The sequence below is a fragment of the Arvicanthis niloticus genome, chromosome 1 (assembly GCF_011762505.2).
Source record: "Arvicanthis niloticus isolate mArvNil1 chromosome 1, mArvNil1.pat.X, whole genome shotgun sequence".
Classification (NCBI taxonomy): domain Eukaryota; kingdom Metazoa; phylum Chordata; class Mammalia; order Rodentia; family Muridae; genus Arvicanthis; species Arvicanthis niloticus.
Genome location: NC_047658.1, coordinates 143,614,754 through 143,636,707, shown reverse-complemented (window position 1 = coordinate 143,636,707; position 21,954 = coordinate 143,614,754). Strand labels below are relative to the sequence as shown.

Below are 21,954 nucleotides of genomic sequence, written 5' to 3'. Positions count from 1 at the left end.
GCGCCGAGTCACATTTAACGAGGAAAAAGCCCTTCTTGAGCCGATTTCTCCGGGTAACCCGAGCCCAAAAGCGCCTGCCAGCCGAGGGAAGCCTCGGAAGTCTGAGCGAGAAGCAGCGCTCCCGGCCCGCACCGTCACGCCGGGAGACGACAGCCTTGCCCGCGCGCGCTCCCCGTTAGCTGGCCGGCGGCGACACCCACCTGGAGACCGCCATGGCCGGCGCCGGCGGTTCGGAACTCCCGGGGAGCTACACGCCGCGCCGCTCTGGCGCTCGTTTCCCGAGCACAGCGGCGCAGGCCCAGGCCGCCGGGGACAGGACAGCAGGCGGCGCGGCGTGTAGCGGCCGGCACGGGCCTTCCGGCATGGGCCAGTCACCCAAACTCGTCTCCGGCGCGACCAGAGTACCACACACGGGCGGAGGCGGCGCCGCTCTGACCCGCACCACTTCAAACCGGGTGCCCCCAGCCCCGCTCTCTGCTGACGCAGACGCCGGCACGCCGGACTTAGCGTCGGCACGCCGGAAGTGACGTCACCAGCACGTGGTTCGGCGCGCCGCAGACCTGCGAGCTCAGTGTGGGAGCGCCCGGCGGCTCCAGGAGTTTGTTGGCCGTGTGGTCCCAGTCTTAAAGATTAAGGGGGGGAAATGGAGAGAGGTCTTTATCTCCCAGAGAACGATGACGATTACCTAGCTAAAGTTCTGAAAGTTCCAAACCTCGGTTTCTAAGTGCTTTCCATCCTGACCCTACTACCCAGCTAGGCGTCTTCCAAACAGGAACAAACTGGAAAAAGGAGACTCCGGCCCAGGTCGTGATGCTGTGGGCGGGATGAAGTCAAGAAGGAAACGCTAGGGTGGTGCAGGCCTATAATCCTAGCACCTGGGAGGCTGAGGCAGCAGATTGTGAAGTTGGGGGTCAGTCTGGGCTACAAAGCGATATCCAGGCCAAGAATTTGCAGTGGTTCCGCGAGGAAGCCGGGGGGGGGGGGGGGGGGGGGGCTCAAGTGTATACTATTATTTACTAGAAGTTCTGCATAAATGCTGAAGGCACTGCCCACGATTTTGCCTAAGCTTATCACCCTTCTTCCCGTCTTTTCCTCCTTCCATACTCCCACTGCTAAACAATCCTCTGTAAACTACCGTGGCCTCTTAGCACCTTAAAATTTGTTTTTATGCCAGCAGTCAAACTAGTATTTCTCTAGTTTCGGCAAGCCCAGTTTATAGGCCACTGACAGATTAATCATCAAAAGGCTCACGTCCTGTCGCCCTTCCTTATAAAACATGCCCACTAGCTTCTTGTTACCTGTTTAGAATGTATGTCTCAATCCTTGTCTGCTTGTCATCTGTAAGATGACAAGCACTGTAAAAAGCTGGGGGAGGGCGCGAGGAATGTCATGAATCCAGGAAAGTTCACGAGAACTTGGTGAACTGTAAAATAGCTGTCTGTAGGAGGAGATGGAGCAAGCGCATGCTAAAGTACTGCACAGGTGACTTACATTACCTCTTACAATTATAAGGCAAAGTTGTAGAGGAGTGTGATGGGTTTCCACGGTTTGTTATTTGGCAGTGCTGGGCTTAGGTCTCAGGACCTCACACATGTTTGGCCAGTACTTTATCACTGAATCACATCCTCGACTTGTGAAGTAAGTTTTAATCTTCAGTTTACAAGTGAGGAAAGTAAGCTCCAAAAGTTTAAGTAATTGTCTAGCTCCGAGACAGTAATACTATTTATTTTTATCCGCTCAGAGGACCTAGGTTCACTTCCCAGCACCCATTTGGTCTAGTGGCTCACAACCATCTGTAATTACAGATCCAAGAGATCTGCCGCCTTCTCACATCTTCACACGGCATCAAGCTGACGTGTAGTACACATGGGTACATACAGGCAAATCTCATGTAAATGTAAAAAGGTTTTGATAAGAAAGTAAACATAAGTGCAAATGTTTTTCTGGTACATAAACCAGAATACTGGAAAAGAAAGTGACAAAGACCTGTCTGAACCAGGTGCTTAGGGCAAAAACACGATGTTTGATAACTATATGATAAGAGGTGGCTAGCTATATAGCGATCCTGGGAGCCCTCTAGGTAGTTGGTGCACTTAAGATTAGTCCATTTTGATGGGAGGAGTAAAAAGGACTTGGAAGTAAGAGATTTGGATTTTATACAAGGTATAGAAAAGAGTGTTTTGAGCAAGAGAGTGAAATGATCTAATTTACATTTTCTATACTTTTTCGATAATACCAAAAAAATATAGGTCTATAGTCTAAGTTTTGAAGAGAGGAAAGGACTATTATTATTAACTTGGGTCCCCCCCCCCAAAGGTAATTTTTTTTTTTTTTTTAGTTGTGTATGTAAGGCCTGTGCCTATGGAGGCCGGGGGTGCAGAATAGCTGATCCTCCTGGAGCTGAAGTTCGAGATGGATGTGAGCCTCCTAAGAATTGAACTCAGTTACTCTGGAAGAGTAGTATGTGCTCTTAACGACTGAGTTTTTAGCCCTTAAGCTTGTAAGGATGATGTAATTGTCAAATGGTCAAATATACATGTAGGACTGACTTTTACTTCATTTTTTGTTTACTTGGTTTTGGTTTTTGTTTTGTTGTTTACTCTGTGTAGCCCTGGCTGTCCTGGCATTCCCTCTGTAGACCAAGTTGGGCTTGAACTCAGACACACCTCCTGCCTCTGCCTCCTGTGTGCTGGGATTTAAAAGTATGGTGTGCCACCACCACCACCACCTGGCTAAACTGGCTTATTTTTAAGTCCTTTCTCATAACATGTAACAGCTGTGTGTCCAAAGAAGTTTTATAGTCTCACTAAGCTTCATTTCTACATCCGGGAAGTGAAGAAAATCAGAAAATCATGGGACTCATGGAGTTGGTAGGGACTGGGTGGGAGTGCACACCACTGAACCAAATGACTGCCACATAAGCACTCAACCCTCCTCACTAAGGTGATGAATCCAGGGACTGACTCATGTTAGGCACAATGAGACTCTGAGCTAAACCTCCACTTCTGATTAGTCCTTTTGTTAGCAACATGATCTTAAGCTAGTTAACTTAATTTCTGTATCTTAATTCCTCCAGGCCCATGTACCTTAGCACTAGGTGGCCAAATGGAGGGGGGCATCCACACCCCTTACTAAGCACAAGCATCTTAGTCTTAACCCCTCCAACCACCATCACAGATCCCAAAGCATAATCTCTGGTAACCTGGTAAGCACTTGAGTCTGGCCAAGGCTCTGGCTTTGTAAGGGAGCAGCTCCCTGATACTGAGAGGTCTTGCAGCACAGAGCTCACTGGTTCCAAGAATCTCAAGAGGTGGCTCTGGCTCCTGGGACTGAGGGGAGCTGGTATCAAATAGGGGAGTAAGGAAGAGTGTGTTTCTACAGCCACTATCTTTAAACTGGGGATATATATGACCCTCAAGAAATGTATAGGTCTTGAAGTACCATGCTTTTAAAAGTCAGTGTACCATAGAATTATACATACATGTCACTAAAGAACATTAACCTAGAAGCTGGTGGATGTGGCATCATAAGTGCTATATGCAGTAGATTTCTTTTCAACTCCACATGTGTAACAACCATACTGTCAAAAATTGTGAACTAGTTGTGAACTACTGTTATTTTCCCCAGGGCTGCCGGGGTTGGACCTCCCTTGGAGAGATTTTCAACTTAGTCATTCATATGTGTGGCAGTAGGTACATGTGTGTACAGGTGCCATGAAGGAGAGAAGAGGGTGGCGTCCCCCTAGAACTGGAGTAACAGGTGGCTGTGAGCTACCCAATATGGCTGCTGGGATCCAAATTCTGGTTCTCTGCTAGAGCAGTAAACACTTTTCACTCCAGCCCCTAAAGTGCTAAGTTATGTTGTGGTTTGTTTCTTTTTTGTTTTTGATACAGTCTTGCTGTTTCCCAGGCTGGCCTGGACCTCACTGTGCTGCCCAGTCTAGCCTTGAGTGTGTGCTGCTCCTGCCTCAACATTTAGAGTGTTGTGATTACAGGCATGAGCCACCAGGCTACTCCAGTTCAGCCTCATTTACCATGCTTTTGAAATTATCTTGATTTTTCTGTGTGACATCAAAACTCAAGTCTGTGGATCTAGCTCATGATTTTAATGTAATTAGAGCATAAGGCCACACGATGTCAGTCTTTAGCTGAAAAATCTATCAAGGGCCAGTCAGCCCATGATAATATCAGAACACTGGGTGGGTGGGGAGGTGTATCTGTACTGTTGGTGCTTTACATAAGATAATATTTTTCTGAGAAAAATTTAGAAAGAGCTTCCATCTGTGAAATGTATTAATTTTTTTTTTTTTGGTTTTTTTTTTTTTTTTTTTTTTTTGTGACAGGGTTTCTCTGTATAGCCTTGGCTGTCCTGGAACTCACTCGGTAGACCAGGCTGGCCTTGAACTCAGAAATCCGCCTGCCTCTGCCTCCCAAGTGCTGGGATTAAAGGTGTGTGCCACCACTGCCCGGCGTGAAATGTATTAATTATCTATTGATAATTAGGAAACTTTTGTTAGTGTTTCTGTTTTCATGTTATATTTCTTAATGCCAGAGGTACCAATTTCTTTTATTAAAAATATAACTGGCCGGGCAGTGGTGGTGCACGCCTTTAATCCCAGCACTTGGGAGGCAGAGGCAGGCGGATTTCTGAGTTCGAGGCCAGCCTGGTCTACAAAGTGAGTTCCAGGACAGCCAGGACTACACAGAGAATAATAACAAAATAGTCTCAAAAATAACAAAAAAAAAAAAAAAAAAAAAAAAAAAGTAACTGGTGGGGGAGGGGGAAAATGTAACTGGTATAGCCAGGCAGGGTGGTGCACATCTTTAATTTCAGCACTCTGGAGGCAGAGGCAGGCTTATCTCTGTGAGTTCGAGCCAGCCTGGTCTACAAATCAAGTTCCAGGACAGCAAGGGATATTACCCAGAGAAACCTTGTCTCAAAAAAGCAAAAACAACAACAAAAACAAACAAACAAACAAAAAACCTGGTATAATTAATACCAAAATTAGACAAGGAAATTAAGTGCTGAGAGGTGAAAGGTTTTTGTTTTTGTTTTTGTTTTTTTTTCAAGACAGGGTTTTTCTGTGTAGTCCTGGCTGTCCTGGACTCACTCTGTAGACCAGGCTGGCCTTGAACTCAGAAATCCACCTGCCTCTGCCTCCCAAGTGCTGGGATTAAAGGTGTGTGCCACCACTGCCTGGGGAGGTGAAAGGTCTTGAACACACTAAGCAAGTCCTCTACCAGTGAGCAGCGTCCCCATTCCCTGGAGAAAAAAAAGCTTTAACGAAACAAATCAAAACGACTTTATTATTACTCGTGTGTATCGGAGGGGATTGTGTGCACCTGAATGGAGATCACAAGATAACTTTGTAAAGCCATTCCTCTCTTTCTACCCTCACATGAGTCTCCCCAGACTCTTGGCAATAAACTCTTGAAGTTAAAAAACAAACAAACAAACAAACAAACAAAACCCACATATATTATGGAGCTAGAGGTGGGATGAATATAAAATCCTAAAGCTTAAAAATAACCTTACTTAAAATACAAGGTCACAGTCAGATACACAATAAACTCAAGGTACAAGAGACCCTGTTTCAAAAGGAGTCTTAAAGATGGCTCAGCAAATTAAAGAGACTTGCTGCTAAGCCTAACCATCGGAATTGAATCCTTCAGTTCTTGAGATTCTCAAAGTGGGAGGAGATGGTAGACTCCTGAAACTTGTCTTCTGACTTCCTCAAGTGTACTGTAGCATTCGGGCACACACACAACAAATAAACAATAAACAAATGTAAAGTTCCCGAAGTCTATCCTTCTACTACCGAGGCAAACAAAGAACAGGTTAACACTTAAATATTACACCATTTAAATTAGTAATACTTTCCAATCACAAAGCAAATCGCTCCTTGAGTTTTGAAAAATATTTATAACTGATTTATCATGTCCCGAATAGTTAAAGAACCAAAATGCCCCTGCTTGGGTGTACTGAGCGACATGAAAAACAGACTGAAAATAGTGGGGCCTTTGAGATCACTCAATATGCCAAGGCACTTGCCACCCCACCGGGCCCTACAAACTGAGTTGGATCCCTGGGGTAAGAGAGAGAGAGAGAGAGAGAGAGAGAGAGAGAGAGAGAGAGAGAGAGAGAGAGAGAGAGAGAGAGAGAGAGAGAAGAAAAAAAAGGAAACTGCAAAGAGCATCTGGTTCTGAATATTATTGTTTCATTTTATCTTTTTTAACTATATATATATATAGACCAGATAAATATGTACAGTTTCAAAAGTAGAGAAAGTTAACGTTTGCCTTATTTTCAGCGGTGGAAGCAAAACACAGCATTTTATATTTCATGTCACATGGCTGCTTCTATCATACTTCTGCGGCCGAGTGGGTCTGCACGCGGGTGTATCTTCTGTATGGGTTAGCAGTAGGCAAAACCTAGTGCGAGAGAAATCTGGGAGGGGCATGAAGGGGGAGGCCCCTTCTGTCCCATTGATAACAGGTTCATTCACAGAGAGCCTTTAAAACAGACTAATCCCTTATGCAGTCATTCGCTCTCTAATAGGGCCCCTCCACCTCTTCTAGAACTCGGTAAGCTAAAAGTACACGTATCCCATTAATCTGAAATGATTTTGTAGACAGTTTGGTGAAAGGTGAAGAGTTCGGTGCTAGGAGGGTGATTATTAAACTTAATTTTTCTATCTTAGTGAATGTTTAAATACGATTCCTTAAACATTAAGTTGTTCCCTTAGGACAGTTGTTCCCTTAGCACTTTAGAGGGTCTCCTCGCCGCTAACTGAGAACGCTGGTTTCAGGAAAGTCGAGTCAGGATAGTTGGCAGGTTCCTGTATCCAGAAAGAGGGCTGAGCGGGACTCATCCGTAGCCTTCCTTCGCAGATCCGAGGATGCTCCTCGCCCCGTGCTGCCTGCGCTGAGGTCCCAGGAATCCCAGAGGAGTGGCATGGCCAACCCGGGCGTCAGTCCTCCGAGGCCGCGGGCGTCGCTCTCGCCGTTGCCGCTGCTGTTGCTTCTGGGAGGCTGCCTCCTCTCAGCCGCCGCGAGGGACAAGGGGGCGGCTAGCAGAGAAGTAGCCCGGGCCTCCGGGCCCAGGGACGGCTCCTCCGGTCGCTTCCTGAGCCCAGAGCAGCATGCGTGCAGCTGGCAGCTCCTGGTGCCCGCCCCGGGGACGCCGACGGGCGGAGAGCTGGCCCTGCGCTGCCAGACCCCGGGCGGGGCGAGCCTGCACTGCGCCTACCGCGGGCACCCGGAGCGCTGCGGAGCCACCGGCGCCCGGCGCGCGCACTACTGGAGACGACTGCTGGGCGCGCTGCGCAGAAGACCGCGGCCCTGCCTGGATCCCGCGCCGCTGCCGCCGCGCTTGTGCGCCCACAAGACGGCCGGCGCCGAGCTACACCCGTCGGCGCACCCGAGCCTGCCCGCGCGTCCCAACGAGCAGCCCCAGCCGAGGGCGCGGAGCCGGGCTCGGCCGAGACAGTCGGTGCGGTCCTCGAGCTCCCAACCCGAAAAGAAGCCCTTGCTGGTGAAGTCCAACTCCGGCGGGAAGAAGGCGGGCTCAGACCGGGTCCCGGAGCCTCCTGCAGCGGCGGGACTCCAGCCCAACGTGTTGGACCAGAATGCCGAGCTCACTGAGACCTACTGCGCCGAGAAGTGGCACTCCCTTTGCAACTTCTTTGTCAACTTCTGGAACGGCTGAGGCTGCGGGCTGGCAGGGGCACTAAGGGCAGGTGCTGCGGAGCAGAGGGCGGCGGGAGGCTCGAGGCGTCTTAGACCGGGAACAGGGATGGAGAGTAGGCTAGTCGGGATTCTAAAATGGGGCAGGGGTTAGGGTGAGAAGAATCTGAAGCAGCAGGAGAGCTTTTTGAAAGCATCTCAATTCTGATTTAAGAGCAGAAGAAATAATGCAAATGGATAGATTTATATTAAGTATGCAAAAAATTGTAGACTAGGGCAGAGAAGCTGAGAATAGGCGGAATGAAGTGACTAAGGAGGTGCGAATCTCTCCTAGGAAGTGGGGATACAATGTATATTAACACATTTTCATTAAATGTAACTGTAAGAGCCTGGACCATGTTGAATTGTTCAAAATCTTCTTGGGTTTTAACCTTGAGAAAATGAATACCCACCCACCCCCCTCCTTTCTGAATTGTTATGAACTCTGGGTGTGACTTGGCATCACACTTTCTATGCAGATAAAAGTCTTATCGGTAAAAAATAAACTTCAGACTGGATTATCAGGACAACTGCTTTTCAATCCCTTTACTACTTTTTAACTGAATTTTGAGCCTACTGTCCTGAAAGTTCATTAACTACCTGAAATCAGAAGTGAATTTTAGAAGTTCAGTGCTCTCTAGATCTTCAAAAACAAACAAAAATCTCCAAGCCTTTACATTTTGATCACTCTTTTTTAAATCAGCTAAAATGTAAACATGTATCTCGGTCATTTTGGCCTTCATCTCTTCTGTAATTAAATTTAAAATGGGTTTTTTTTTAAAAATATGTTGTAACTATGATTGTCTTTAATTTTTAAAAACTGGTTGGATTTAAACAGTTGTAAAACGATGGAAATTCTGCTTGTTCTTTTATTTATTTATTTATTTTTATTTTGTGTGGGGGGTGAGGTTATGTGTCCCATGCATGGAGGATCCTGTGGAACAGACAAAAGGATCCGATCCTTTAGAACTGGGTCTGTGAGCTGCCATGTGGGTGCTGGGAATTTAACTCTTTGGCTCCTATTTATCAATTTCTAAATATACCTGTATTTAAGCACCCTACCCCCCCCCACCCCCGTTTGGTTGGCTGGCTGGCTGGCTGGCTGGCTGTTTTGTGTGTTTGAAACTGTCATTTTCTGAAGAACACCATGCCTCAGACTTCCATGTTCTGGGTTTATAGGCACTCCACCATGACCAACTCAAATTAAGTTTTTTTCACTATTTATTTATTTATTTATTCACTTTACATCCTGATCACAGTCACCCCGAATTAAGTTCATAACTTGAATGGTTGAAAGGAGAAAGTGAAAATTTTGTATAAAGCAAAAGTCACTAACAGGCAGCTATTGGGATGTGTTTTGTTCTGTTTCAACTTCAAAGAGCATATTCTCTCTCTCTCTCTCTCTCTCTCTCTCTCTCTCTCTCTCTTTCTCTCTCCCTTTCTTTCCCTCCCCTTCTCTCTCCTTTCTTCCTTGATCCCTTCTCCCATGTCCCCTGTTTCCTTCTCTTCTTCCTTCTCTCTTTCCTCCAAGTTGAATTAGCTGTCAGTATTTTAAGATGGGATAATTTCATACAAAACCCCAAAGTTCTCATTTTCTTGAAAGAAAATCAGAAGATCTTCCAACACTTCTGTCTTCCCACATGGTACAGCTGGCTGACTGTTGGCTGCCTCTCTTTGGATTATGAGTGATTTCTAGAGTTCTTACTCATTCCAGTGCAGCAGTCAACTTTATTAATTTGTATCCGTATGCCATTGGGGATTAAGCCCAGGGACTTGGGCATGCTAGGCAAGCACATGACCACTGAGCTACAGTCCAAGCTGGGCTGTTTGGTTTTTGTTTTGTCTTGTTGTAGTGTATGTGTGTGTGTGTGTGTGTGTTCATATGTGTGTTTGCGTGTGGGTATGCACACATGGATGTCAGAGGACACCTTGCCTCCAGAGTTAGTTATCTCCCTCCAGCATGTGGGTCCTGGGGACTGAACTCAGGCCTTCTGCCTTGACTGGAGGCTCCTAGACCAACTGAGGTGTCCTATGAAGCCCCTAAATTTGCTTTTAAGTCTTAGATGAGATGCTTGTGCTCTACAAGCCAGGCAGGCCATGACATGAACGCTGCAATCTTCCTGACTCAGCTCCCAAGTGACTCAGGTTAAAGGCTCGCCCCTCCATGCCCAGTTATCTGATATCACCTTGCACCGAATTCCTGACTTTTTCTGTTTGATCTACCTCTATGGCATAAAAACTATTCTATACCCATTTTGTATATTTCTGTACTCAAGCAATTGTTAAAACATCCAGATTGAGCATACTTTGAAGGTAGACTTATGTGGTCATGTGTTGAGCAGCACTGATCCTTAGATAAAATTAATCATGGCCAAGGAAAGGAAACTCAAGGCATCTGGAGCCCATTCTCCAAAAGTATGGCCCAACATACACAGTCTCTAAAAAGAGAAGCAAAAAGCATGTGTCACCAAAAAGAGAGAGTGGAAACAAATCTGTACTGTCCAGAACCATGGCTAGAATCATACTTTCATCTCTCCAGGAAAGAGGACTGCCAGTCCCTCCCAGTATGCCCTCTGATAGTCTGACAAATTTCTTTCTAAGAAGAAGAAAAGGCCACACTCTGTGTGTCCAAGAGCTGTGCCAGGACTCTGTCTCAGAAACAATCAACAGCTGCTGGCAGTGGAATCGAAAGGATCAGATCCCTCCATCTGTCTTTTGAATGATATTGGCTAAGTCCCAGGGTCTTTTCGGAGACTGGGTTGGACTAAGTCTGGGGTCTCTAAAGCACTCTTATTGCCTTCTAGAATCATACATGCAATTCTCCACAGACATAATAACATAAGTAGCAACAAGTATAACATGTGGAGTGCATGATGTAACTATATATGTATACTTTGAATATTTTGAATATTGAATATATGAAATTGAACCTGAAAATGACAAACTGTGTGCTTGTAGCTGAAGAAGTGCACGGACATAGACAGTATTAAGTGCATCTACTATCAAACATAGTGCAGTGGTGGAAGAGAAGCCAGATGCTGTCAGGCTTTCTGTTACCCAGTGTAGAGTGCACAGTTTCAGGATTAGAAATCAATTCTGGAGTAGTTGGCTGCATGCCTTTATTTTTTTTTAATTTTTTTAATTTATTTTATGTAAGTACACTGTAGCTGTCTTCAGACACCCATATAAGGGCATCAGATCTCATTATGGATGGTTGTGAGCCACCATGTGGTTGCTGGGATTTGAACTCATGACCTCTGGAAGAGCAGTCAGTGCTCTTAACCACTGAGCCATCTCACCAGCCCCGGCTGCATGCCTTTAATCCCAGCACTTGTGAGGCAGAGGCAGGTGGATTTAAGGCCAGCCTGGTCTGTGTAATGAGTTCCAGAACAGTCACTGCTACATAGTGAAAGCCTGTCTCAAAGTGTATATATATATATATATATATATATATATATATATATATATGGATAAAAAATAAAATTAAAAAGAACCTCTGGACTGTTTTGGCTAGGGTTTGTTTCCGTGACTGTTTGTACAAGATGGGTGGGGAAGGAAGCAAAGGGAGGGGGAGGGAAATATACCTCTCGTTTCTCCATTGTTCATTGTGATGAAGTACCAGTTATCCACCCAAACCCAATCCCTCCTTTATCCTGGATGAGTATCCCCAAGCCAGGGACATTTTATAGTCTTCTTTGTACACAGGTGTGATCAGTGACTAACCTTTTGCCAGTGATTTGTGTAGCTTCAACTTCACTATGCTTAAATAACATGCCACTTGCCTTTCCTCAGAATTTAGACAAGGATGCACTAGAAACTGAGCCTCAGCCATGCAGAGATATGCAGTACTCTAAGGACAACAGAGGCAGACAGAAGGAGGAAGGAGAATTGAGTAGGAAGGGCCTCAGCATTGGAGCCTTGAGAAAAACTCAGCCATGCCTTGGAGAGTAAAGTACAGACATTGCTCATTTCAAGATGCCATGTTGGTCAGGAATGACCTGTTTCCAGCTTCTCTACACATGCAGCCACTTGTCATTGTAGCAGGATACTTATTCTGCTACATTGTATTCTCAGTGTAGCTTGGTGATTAGGCAGTAGAAGAGGAGGTGGAGCTGGAAGAGAAAGAGGAAGGGGAGGGGAGAAAAGGGGGAAGGGGAGAGGGAGCAGCCATGGAGAACCATGGTTGGGTTGAAAACTGTTCTAGGTAGCAACTTCTATCAAAAGGTTAGATATTGGGTAACAACTCTAATTGTGTGGGCATCTTGTTGATTGAGCATTTCTAAATATATAAATCCTTTAGATAAACATTAAGCTTTAAGAGTCTCATTTCTATTGGGTACTTCGAGGATAGCATATATTGTCTGGGGTTCAGCCGAGTTTTGTGGATGCAGCGTGGGGGATTGGCAAAGCCAATGGGAACATGGTGGCTACCTGGGAACAAGCCAGACTGGGCACCATTTTCTAACATCACCTTTACAGTAATGGCCCAAGCAAAGTACGGTCTTATGGGAACTGGTGTCTTCTGAAGATGCCACTGGTAAGATGCAGCTGGCTAACATGGTCAGCTAACTACACCATACCCAGTTACCCAGTCACCACAATGCACAATTAAAGTGGCCAGTTCCTATAGCTGCTGTACAAAGCAATGTAAGAATGGAGGACTATTTAAGAATCTCTGAGAGGAGGTTTTGGCATTTTCCCCTCCCGCTGCCATGAAACATTATAAGTAAATCTAAGCAGCAATGTGTGCAATAGAAACCAACACACATGGGTTCGAATTGGGGTCTTGAAGCTGTGTAACCTTGGGCAATTCACTTCCCCTTTCTGAGCCTCATTTTTCCACTTGCAAAACAGAGAGGACCATAACAGTACTTTCACCACAGAACTGTGGAGAGGCTTAAAAGGGATGCTCTGGAGGAGCACAGTGCCTCCTGACTCCATGCAAGTGTGGATAAGTATATAGCTAAAGCCTATTTTCTTTTGTATGCCAATGTAGATATCAAAAGAGAGATCTCTGGCTGAAAAAGTACTTAGGCAAGATAGTCATTGGCAACTCTTCCTCTCAGTTTGGAACAGCAAATGAATAAATAAAATAAGTAAATAAATAGTGAGGGAGGGTCAGGGTGTAACTCAGTGGTAGGGTGTGTACTTGAAATGTGCAAAGGCTAGGTTTTAATCTCCAGCACCAGAAACTGAGAAAGAGAGAGAGAGAGGAGAGAGAGGTTGTTGTAGAGTGAATTCCCTGGTAATAAGAACTGGACAGCACTCACATCCGAGATGTAAAGCACGAGGATGGGGGTGGGGAGTGGGGCATTGGGGGGATGGGGGGAAGGGGGTGTTGGGAGGGTTGGGGAAGTCAGGGAGGGGAGCCTTCAACGTGAAGACTTGAAAGGAGAGGAGAGTTCATAAATGGCCTTAGAGTCCTGGGACCACAGCTGACCTCCCAGCTCCACAGCTTTCTTATAACTTCAAAGAAAGGTTTCTTTAGTTCTTGACCAGTGCTTACAGCTGCAAGGCTTTGATGAACTTAGACTCGGAGTTTTGTCCCCCCTGTGACCTCTGGCTCATCACATTCAAAATTCTCTCCTTTTTTAAAATATAAAAGCAGCCATAAAAGCATCCCAAACTCCTTCTTCTCTCTCTCGCCCTCTCTCTCTCTCTCTCTCTCTCCAAGAAGCCTACTCCAATCATATAAAAATCATCAGTGCTGAGACTGTGGCTCAGAGGCAAAGCAAGTGCTTCCCATGCACAGCACTCTGCATTTCATCCTCAGCACTGTACAGGGAGAAGGAAGGAAGGAAGGAAGGAAGGAAGGAAGGCAGGCAGGCAGGCAGGCAGGTGTGATCATCATATAGAGACAGCAAAAAATTAAGAAGTGTAATAGAAACGGCTGTTAATAAATAGCAGCACGGCCAGGCGGTGATGGTGCACGCCTCCCAGCACTTGGGAGGCAGAGGCAGGCGGATTTCTGAGTTCGAGGCCAGCCTGGTTTATAGAGTGAGTTCCAGGACAGCCAGGGCTACACAGAGAAACCCTGTCTTGAAAAACAAAAACAAACAAACAAACAAACAAAAAAACAAAAAAAAATTGCAGCACAAGGTAAAAGGAGCGTGAAGCTAACAGGAACTATATAGGAAAGCTATGTGAAAAACAAAGACATACTTTGGGGATGAAAACTAAAGATTCAAATGAAAACATATGGATTGCCATTATTACATAAGATACATTAACATTTAAAATGTCTGCTTAGATTAACATATACATTTAAATGTTGTTACAATTCAGCACCAGTAGGATTTTTTTCGGATCTGATTAGTTAAACTGATCCTTAGGTTGGAGAGGGAAACCCAAAGAAATAGATGAGCAGGAGGGACAGAAAGGTCTGTGAGAGGAGAGATGCAGTCACCAAGGGCTGCAGCTTGAAGTGGCTAAATACAGCCTCACAGAAGGAATGTTGGCAACACAGCCCCAAACAATTGCGGACGTTGCTGGGATGGTGCGGTCTCTAGGTAACCATAGGAACTCCTTTTAAAAACCCAGAAGCTGGGGATCCCACCAGTGCTTCAGTTGACAGTAGCTGCCTTTGAGCTGGGTGGTCATGTGATGGTGGTGGGGCTGAAGACTCTAAAGCTTTGATCCATATGTTCCTTTGTTCTTGGGCACAATGGTTACAATGATGATGATTCTTCCCGAAGTCAAAACAGGAATAGGGCCCTTGCTGGTAGATGGTTAAGATGTGGGGAGCTCAGTGAAGGAAAAACAGCCTGTGTGAGATTCCAGAAGGGTGAGATGTCAAAATTAATGCTCGGTCATGCGCCGTGGAAGGGTTCCTAGGCAGTACCATAGGGTGAAATACCAAGAAGAATGCAGAGGCACCTAATTTCCTTTCCTCTCCTCTAATTTAATCTCTTCCTATGACCACTAGAAGCTCTGAATGCTCTCAATTAAAAAAAGGGGGGGGGGGGTGTGTGGACAAAACAAAATGGAAAGTCTGGAGCACCCTAAAAAGTGATAGCAATGTATTCTAGAGGGAAGAGGATGCTTTGGATCGTCCTCTCTTTAATCCTGTAGTTCATGTGACCAAAGTCACTATGTGGATATGCAACTAGCATCTCAGATGAGTCTTTTTTTTAAAACAGTTCTTATTTAGTTTTTATTCATAATCATAAACTTAAGTTTGCAATCCAGCTAGACTTGAAGGGGAATGAGGAAAACATGGAACCCAAAGAAATTCCGGGAGAGCAGAGATTACTGGGTACTGCGAGCCGATGGGGTGGGGGCGCTCTCCAGAGCTACAGAAGAAATGGTTGGGTGGGTAAAATGCCCACAAGTCAAAAGAAATTAGAGTTGTCCACAGTCGGAAGTGGTGATCTTCTTGCTGGTCTTGCCATTCCTGGACCCAAAAACGTTCCATGACTTTCACAATGTTCATGCCTTCTTTCACCTTCCCAAAGACCACAAGCTTGCCGTCTAGCCATTCAGTCTTGGCAGTGGATATAAAAAACTGGGAATCATTTGTGTTTGGTCCAGCATTTGCCATGGACAAGATTCCAGGACCTGTGTGCTTCAGGATGAAGTTCTCACCCTCAACTTTCTCTCTGTAGATGGACCTGCGTCCAGTGCCATTATGGCATGTGAAGTCTCCACCCTGGCACATGAATCCTGGAATAATTCTGTGAAAGGATGAACCCTTATAGCCAAATCCTTTCCCTCCAGTGCTCGGAGCACGAAAGTTTTCTGCTGTCTCTGGAACTTTGTCTTCAAACAGCTCGAAGGAAATGCGGCCCAAGGGCTCGCCATCGACCAAGGAAATACATGGTGGGGTTGACCATGGCTAAAGTAAGCGTCGAAAAGCGATAGCAGCGGCGTCTGCCTCAGAAGAGTCTTTATGCTCCTAGAAAGGCTAGTTAAGATCCACAACATATGGGCAGGCAAGATAGCTGAGAAGGTAAAAGCGCTTGCAACTTAAGTTCCACCCGTGCAATCCACACTACGGAAGGAGACCACTGAGTCTTACAGGCACTGCTAGTGTGCTGACCAGAAGCCACCAGGGTCCGCTGTCTAGCAGATGGCTTTAGGGAGCCTGGCTAGGAAACTGACGGTAGAAGAAAGCTGTGTTCTTTGGGAACTCAGGGCAAGGAACTGTCTCTGAGGCTTCTTCAGGGGTCAAGAAAAGACCACCACGTGAGTGGGCTTGATATCTAGCACCAAGGAGGTAGCACAAAAGAGTATCTCCCAGCCATCCAAGCAGCTTGCTCAGATAGCCCAAGAAGGGTGTTTGGACCATTCACAGCCATTTGTTTGAGCCAGTTACATTCATTTGTTTATTTTGAACTAATCACAGCCACATTTGCAGTATCCAACTCTGGAGCGGGGACCAGAGAGGAGGGTGGCAATCATGACTTTGACGCAGCATCAGTCATACAGACCTTCCACCAGAGAAAGCGCACCCCCTGTGGCCAAAGTGGAATTGGCTTCAAGAAGGTTGGCTTGATTTCTTTCTTTTCTCTTTCCTTCCTTCTTCCCTCCATTACTTCCTCCCTTCCTCCCTCCCTCCCTCCCTCCCTCCCTCCCTCCCTCCCTCCCTTCCTTCCTTCCTTCCTTCCTTCTTTCCTTCCCCCCTCTCCTTCCTTCTCTCTCTCTCTCTCTCTCTCTCTCTCTCTCTCTCTCTCTCTCTCTCTCTCCGTTTCTCTCTATTTTTTTTTTTTTTGTTTTTTAGAGACAGGGTTTCTCCGTGTAGCCCTGGCTGTCCTGGAACTCACTCTGTAGACCAGGCTGGCCTCAAACTCAGAAATCCACCTGCCTCTGCTTCCCAAGTGCTAGGATTAAAGGCGTGGGCCACCACCGCCCGGCTCCTTTTCTCTTTCTTTATCTCTTTCTCCCTCTCTTGCTCTCTTTCATTTTATTTTTTAAAATATTTATTTTGTTCTTAAATTTTATTTTATTGTCTGTAATGATGTGTGTACGATACATGTGAGTCCATATGTGGGTAGGTGCCTGTGAGTGTATGTGCTCTTTCTGTTAGATAGCCTTGGAGATGGAAGTTACAGGAAGTTTGTGAGGTGTCCAGTGTAGGTACTGGGAATCAAACTCAGATCCTCTGTACTTCTCTTAATTTGCTGAGCCAGCTCTCCAGCCCTTAGCTTTATTTATGTGTATCTGTGTGTCTATATGTGGATTTGAGTACATCAGTGCCCACGGTGCCCATGAAATCCAGAACTAGCTGTTGGATCCCCTAGAACTAGAGCTACCAGCTGTCGTGAAGGTATAGAGATGGCTGCCAGGATGGAATTCAGGTCTTCTGCAAGAGCAGTGTGTGCTCTTAGGAGCTGTGCTATTCTAGCCACCCAGCTTTTCATCAAAGCTTTTGATACCAAGAAGTCTAGTCTAACTGTTCCAAACATCCAAGCAGGCCCAGCTTAATAAGCTAAAAATACTTGCATTGTTGTTTCAAGGTCTCTGAAGAGTGTTCAAAATGGCTCGTGCTTCCCTGAGGGTAGCCCACTGTTGGCCATTGGTCTGGTGCTGCTGTGTATTCACATGGTAAATTCTGTCGCCCAAGATCTGGTTGCCCAAAGACAAGCACAGCCTTTGTTGTGTAAACTTTGGTCCCCAATTTAAACTTAATTGGTTAATAAAATACCAGAATTTTGTGTCTTTTATACAGGCTAGCTAGAAGATATAATTCATTTTACAGCCCACCTGGCTGTTTTGCTGAAAATCTTTTTGCTCAAAACATCTAAGGCAGCAAGGGAGAACCTACCAGATGCTTCATCCCCAATCCCTGTGCTTACTGCTTACTTACAGGAAAACGAACAGTAGAAGGTGTGCTTAAAACATAAGTGTAAAGGACATTTTATTAGCACTGACAGCAGTTGTTACAGATTTTTTTCTCCTTAAAATGCTTAATACCATCCCCGAGCCCAGGAAGAGTGGGCTTCCTTCCATTTGGTTTCATCAGGACCCCTGTGCTCGTCAATAGGTATTATTATTACCACATTTTAATTTAATGTGTGTGTGCACACACGTACTCATGCCACGGGTGCATATGAAGAAGTCAGAAAACAACCTGCAGGATTCAGTTCTCTCCATCGTATTCGTTCTGGGGACCCATCTTTGGTCGTGAGATTTGGTGTCTGCCGACTTTACCTGCTGAACATCTCACTAACCCATCAACACGTTTAAAATGGGGGACTGGAGAGATGGCCCACTGGTTAAGAGCATTAGCACTTGCAGAGAACCTGGGTTCAATTCCCAGCACCCAAATGGTAGCACCATCTTTAACTTCCTTTCCTGACCTTTGAGGGCACCAAACAGTCATGGGATACAAATACACACATGCAGGCGATACAGGCATAAAATGAAATAAAGAAAACTTTTTTAAAATTCATTTTTATTTTTTTAATTGATACCCAGCAATTGTCCATGTTTATGGGGTACATTTTCGTACATGTATGTAACGAGTGATAACAAAAGTGTGGCATATACACTACCTCAGACATTTCTTAGTTCTTTGTTTTGGGAATATTCAAAATCGTCTCCGTGAATTATTTTTAAATGTATAGGTTTCTTTTCAACAATAGCCTACTGTGATGAAGCTGTACTTCTGCATCTATTCCTGTCAGCTTGCCAGTCACCTGCCTGTCCCCTGCAGCCTCCTCAGGCTTCCCTTCTTGCTACTCACTGTGTAGCTCTGGTTGACCTGGCTGGGAACTCATTATATAGACTGTTTGGTTTCTGACCTGGGACAAGGGACTGAGGTGCATATTTGACTGAGGACATGTACACCTCAGTCCCTTGTCCCCAGTCCAAAACCAAACTATTATTATTATCATTATTATTACTTTGTTATTTTTGTGGAGATAGTGTAACAAAGTCCAGGATTAGCTTTATAGACCAGACTGGCCTCAAGAAATCTTCTCACAGAAATCTTCCTGCCTCTGCCTCCAAGTGCTGAGGTTAAAGGGGTGTGCTACAACACCTAGCAACTTTCTTTCTTTATTTCTTTTTTAGTTGCTGAATGAAGTTACAGTGTGTGTATATCTTATATTTTCTTCATGAGAACCTAGGTTGTTGATTCTGGATCTTGGCTAACATGAATACAGCTGCAATTTTGTGACGAATGGTTGTATGAAATATAAGTGGTAAGGAGATATCTTTGGTGGGCCCATGCCAAGGTGTGCCCCAAAATAACAACACCATGCAACAGACCTGGTATAAAAGAGGTTTACTACGGCAAGGAGAGAGGAGTGAGGACACGGAGAAGGGGTAAAGGCAGACAAGTGGATATGTAGACAGACAGACAGACAGATGGGAGCAGAGCCATGAGGGCAGAGAAAAGGGAGACAGAGAGGGAGAGAGGGGCACATGCTGAGAATGAGAGAAGGGATGCCCAGGACAGAGGAGGGCTTGGGGAGGGAGAGAGAGAACCTGGCAACCACAGAGGCAGGTCATGACTTAAGCAATTGCTAGGTCTCTCCTGATGGCAGGCCAGCGAAATTTGCCAGTATGCTAACATTTTTGTTGTTGTTGTTGTTTTGAGGATGTGTCTGTGATTTCCAGGGCTTTCCCCAGAGCAAGCTCAGGCAGAGGTCTTCCCTTCCGGCTTTCTGTGCAGTCCCCTCTCCTCATAGGAGTTTACCCTCCTGAGATGCAGGGATGCCCAGCTTTCCCTAACTATGTGCCTACTTTGTACAGCATTATCTTCACAGGAGTTAGTTGACCACTTTAGAGGGCTAGGCATGCTGGAAACCACCCCCACTTAACATAAGGGGACTGCCATCTCCCCTGGGATGGAAACCCCCAAGGGTCCCTGCTCTGCTCAACAACTTGCACCAAACAGACTCTCAGAATCCTTGCTCCTCCACTACTGTGTCTCAAAACCTTTATTAGGAGAGCATTTAAAAAGAGACAATCAGAAGTTTACACCGGGCAGTGGTGGTGCACGCCCTTAATCCCAGCACTTGGGAGGCAGAGGCAGGCGGATTTCTGAGTTCAAGGCCAGCCTGGTCTACAGAGTGAGTTCCCGGACAGCCAGGGCTACACAGAGAAACCCTGTCTCGAAAAACAAAACAAAACAAAACAAAACAAAACAAAACAAAAAAAAAAAAAAAAGAAAGAAAGAAAGAAAGAAAGAAAAAAGAAAAAAGAAAAGAAATTCTTTTCTTGCATATCTTCTATTTTTTCATTTTAATTAATTTGAAATAAATATTTAATATATATATACATGAATATATATGTGTGTGTGTGTGTATGTTTGACACAATGTGTCATGTAGTCCAGATGGCCTCCAATTCACTGTACCTACATTATGTGTATATATGTATATGTAGTATGTATAGATGTATATGTGTATATATAATGTTTGAGACAAAGTGTCATATAGTCCAGGGTAGCCTCCAACACATTGTGTAGCTGAGGCTGGCTTTTAACTCCTATTACTCCTACCTCTATCTCCCGGGTGCTGGGATTACAGGGATACCTGGTTTGAGACAGATTTCATTGGGTGAGGAATCAGGTTCAGAGTCACTCAGTGATTTCCCCACATAGAGGGACGCTGGCACTTGAACTGCGGTCCTCGGTCCTCGTAATGCTGTAGAGCTGACCCCTCAGGAGGCGATAGACTGACCACCCTTTAACACATCGGTCGGTTATACTCGGGTAATCTACTGTTTTGTTTCGTTTTAAGATTTATTTTGTGTATGAGTGACCTACCTGCATGTATACCTGCGTGCCAGAAAAGGGCATCAGACCCCATTACAATGGTTGTGAGCCACCATCTATTTGCTGGGAATTGAACTCGGGATCTTTGGAAGAGCAGATCGCTGAGCCATCTCTCCAGCCCCTACAAGCTACTGTTTTTACTTTGTGAGAAACTCTGTCTCTCAAAGGCTACTGGATGGGGAAGCTTCCCAGTGATCTTGTTAGCATCATAATCCTCCTGCCTCTGCCTCTCCAGTGTTGGAATCACAAACATGGGCCTCAGGACAGCAGTTTTAGGCGTCAGGTTGGGCCATATCTTCCAGTTGAGAGAATCCCAGCTCCACGATTTCCTGAATTATTTGAATTGCGGTGAGAACTTGTGGTTCTAGAAAATGGAATTATGGTGACCAAACAGTGAGGTTTAAGTCCTGTGCACGAGTAAACAGATACATCAACAAAGCCAGGGAGGGCGACCGCTCCAAGTCTCAGCAGTGTGAGCCAGGTGATTTGAAGAGCCTTTTCCCCTAACTTCACTCCCCTCCCCCAAACCCCACTCTGGTGAGCACAGGGTTAATCGCGGGCCAGAGGCCTCTGCCCGGCCCACATTCCGTCGCTCAAAGGGGCGGGTGGTCTGATGCCGGTGGGGTGATTTCGCCTCTTTACATCCCACCCTCCCACTGGCCAAGCCCGCAACCCTCCCCGGCTGCCCTGGCGCCGCACGGTCACGTTACCTTCGCTGCCATTCAAGCGACCCTGTGGGCTTACAAAGCCGGGACATTAAGAAGTCTACGGGTGTCGCTGCAATTAGAAACGTGGGGCCAGGATCGGGGACAGTTACTGTGGCACTGCAAGCCAGGTCTTCCCGTCTTGCATTCTGACAACTTCCAAAATGTAACTCGCTGGTGTTTGTGAATGTTTCTTTGTCTGCATTTTGGAAATATAGCGTGGCACAGCTGCAAAAGGTTGTGTGTCTTTTCAAGTCCATGTTAGCGGGACAAAAATGAGTCGCCATTGTTTAATTTATATGTTATAAACGTATATAAGGAAATCAGGTTTTAATCGGTGGCAACCTATTGAAAATAACAATCCACAACCAAGGTCCAATCACTGAGTCTGCTCTGTGACCTTTTATTAATAAGCCCAAGCTGGCAACATTGCCTGAGATATTTGATAAAACAAAATAGTGTAAATGCTTCCTTTTTGTGTTTCCTTTTAAGAGTTGCAGAGTTGACCCATCAGGAGGCCATAGACTGACAACCCTTTAGCATCTGATCATAACAGAGAAAGTTCGTTTAAGTCCATCTGTTCAAGTACAGAAAGTAAATTAGCATGCAAGATGATCAAAATGAAATGTCCAAACACACGATAAATCTGTCACTTCAGTTAGTACTACTTGGGGAGCCTGTAATGATTTCAGGGTGAGTAGGGACATGGCCCTACTCACCTAGTACCCTGAGGAAAAGTGCATAATAACTTTATTCCCAATATTACCAAAGGATGAGTTCAAGGTGCTGTAAGTACCCTGGCC

At 45.5% G+C, this 21,954-nt stretch overlaps 2 protein-coding genes and 1 pseudogene across 2 annotated transcripts in view; 1 reads left to right on the top strand and 2 right to left on the bottom strand.

Moving 5' to 3' along the window:
- Window positions 1–359, bottom strand: part of Btaf1 (B-TFIID TATA-box binding protein associated factor 1) — an 80,785-nt gene extending 80,426 nt beyond the window's left edge. Inside the window, 1 exon segment of the mRNA XM_034508182.2 lies at window positions 201–359. Within this exon segment, the coding sequence (XP_034364073.1) occupies window positions 201–214 (14 nt within the window). The 5' untranslated portion in view covers window positions 215–359.
- Window positions 360–6,822: 6,463 nt separating this feature from the next.
- Fgfbp3 (fibroblast growth factor binding protein 3) lies at window positions 6,823–7,810 on the top strand. The gene has a single exon (XM_034499011.2). It carries the CDS (start codon window positions 6,955–6,957, stop codon window positions 7,705–7,707), a length of 753 nt encoding a protein of 250 aa, XP_034354902.1. The 5' UTR covers window positions 6,823–6,954; the 3' UTR covers window positions 7,708–7,810.
- A 7,244-nt stretch (window positions 7,811–15,054) lies between these two features.
- Window positions 15,055–15,556, bottom strand: LOC117720510 (peptidyl-prolyl cis-trans isomerase A pseudogene; annotated as a pseudogene).
- Between the last annotated feature and the right edge of the window lie 6,398 nt (window positions 15,557–21,954).

Bases quoted from the DNA above. Each gene is read 5' to 3' on its own strand.
- Fgfbp3 (XM_034499011.2), top strand. From the start codon at position 6,955: ATGGCCAACCCGGGCGTCAGTCCTCCGAGGCCGCGGGCGTCGCTCTCG.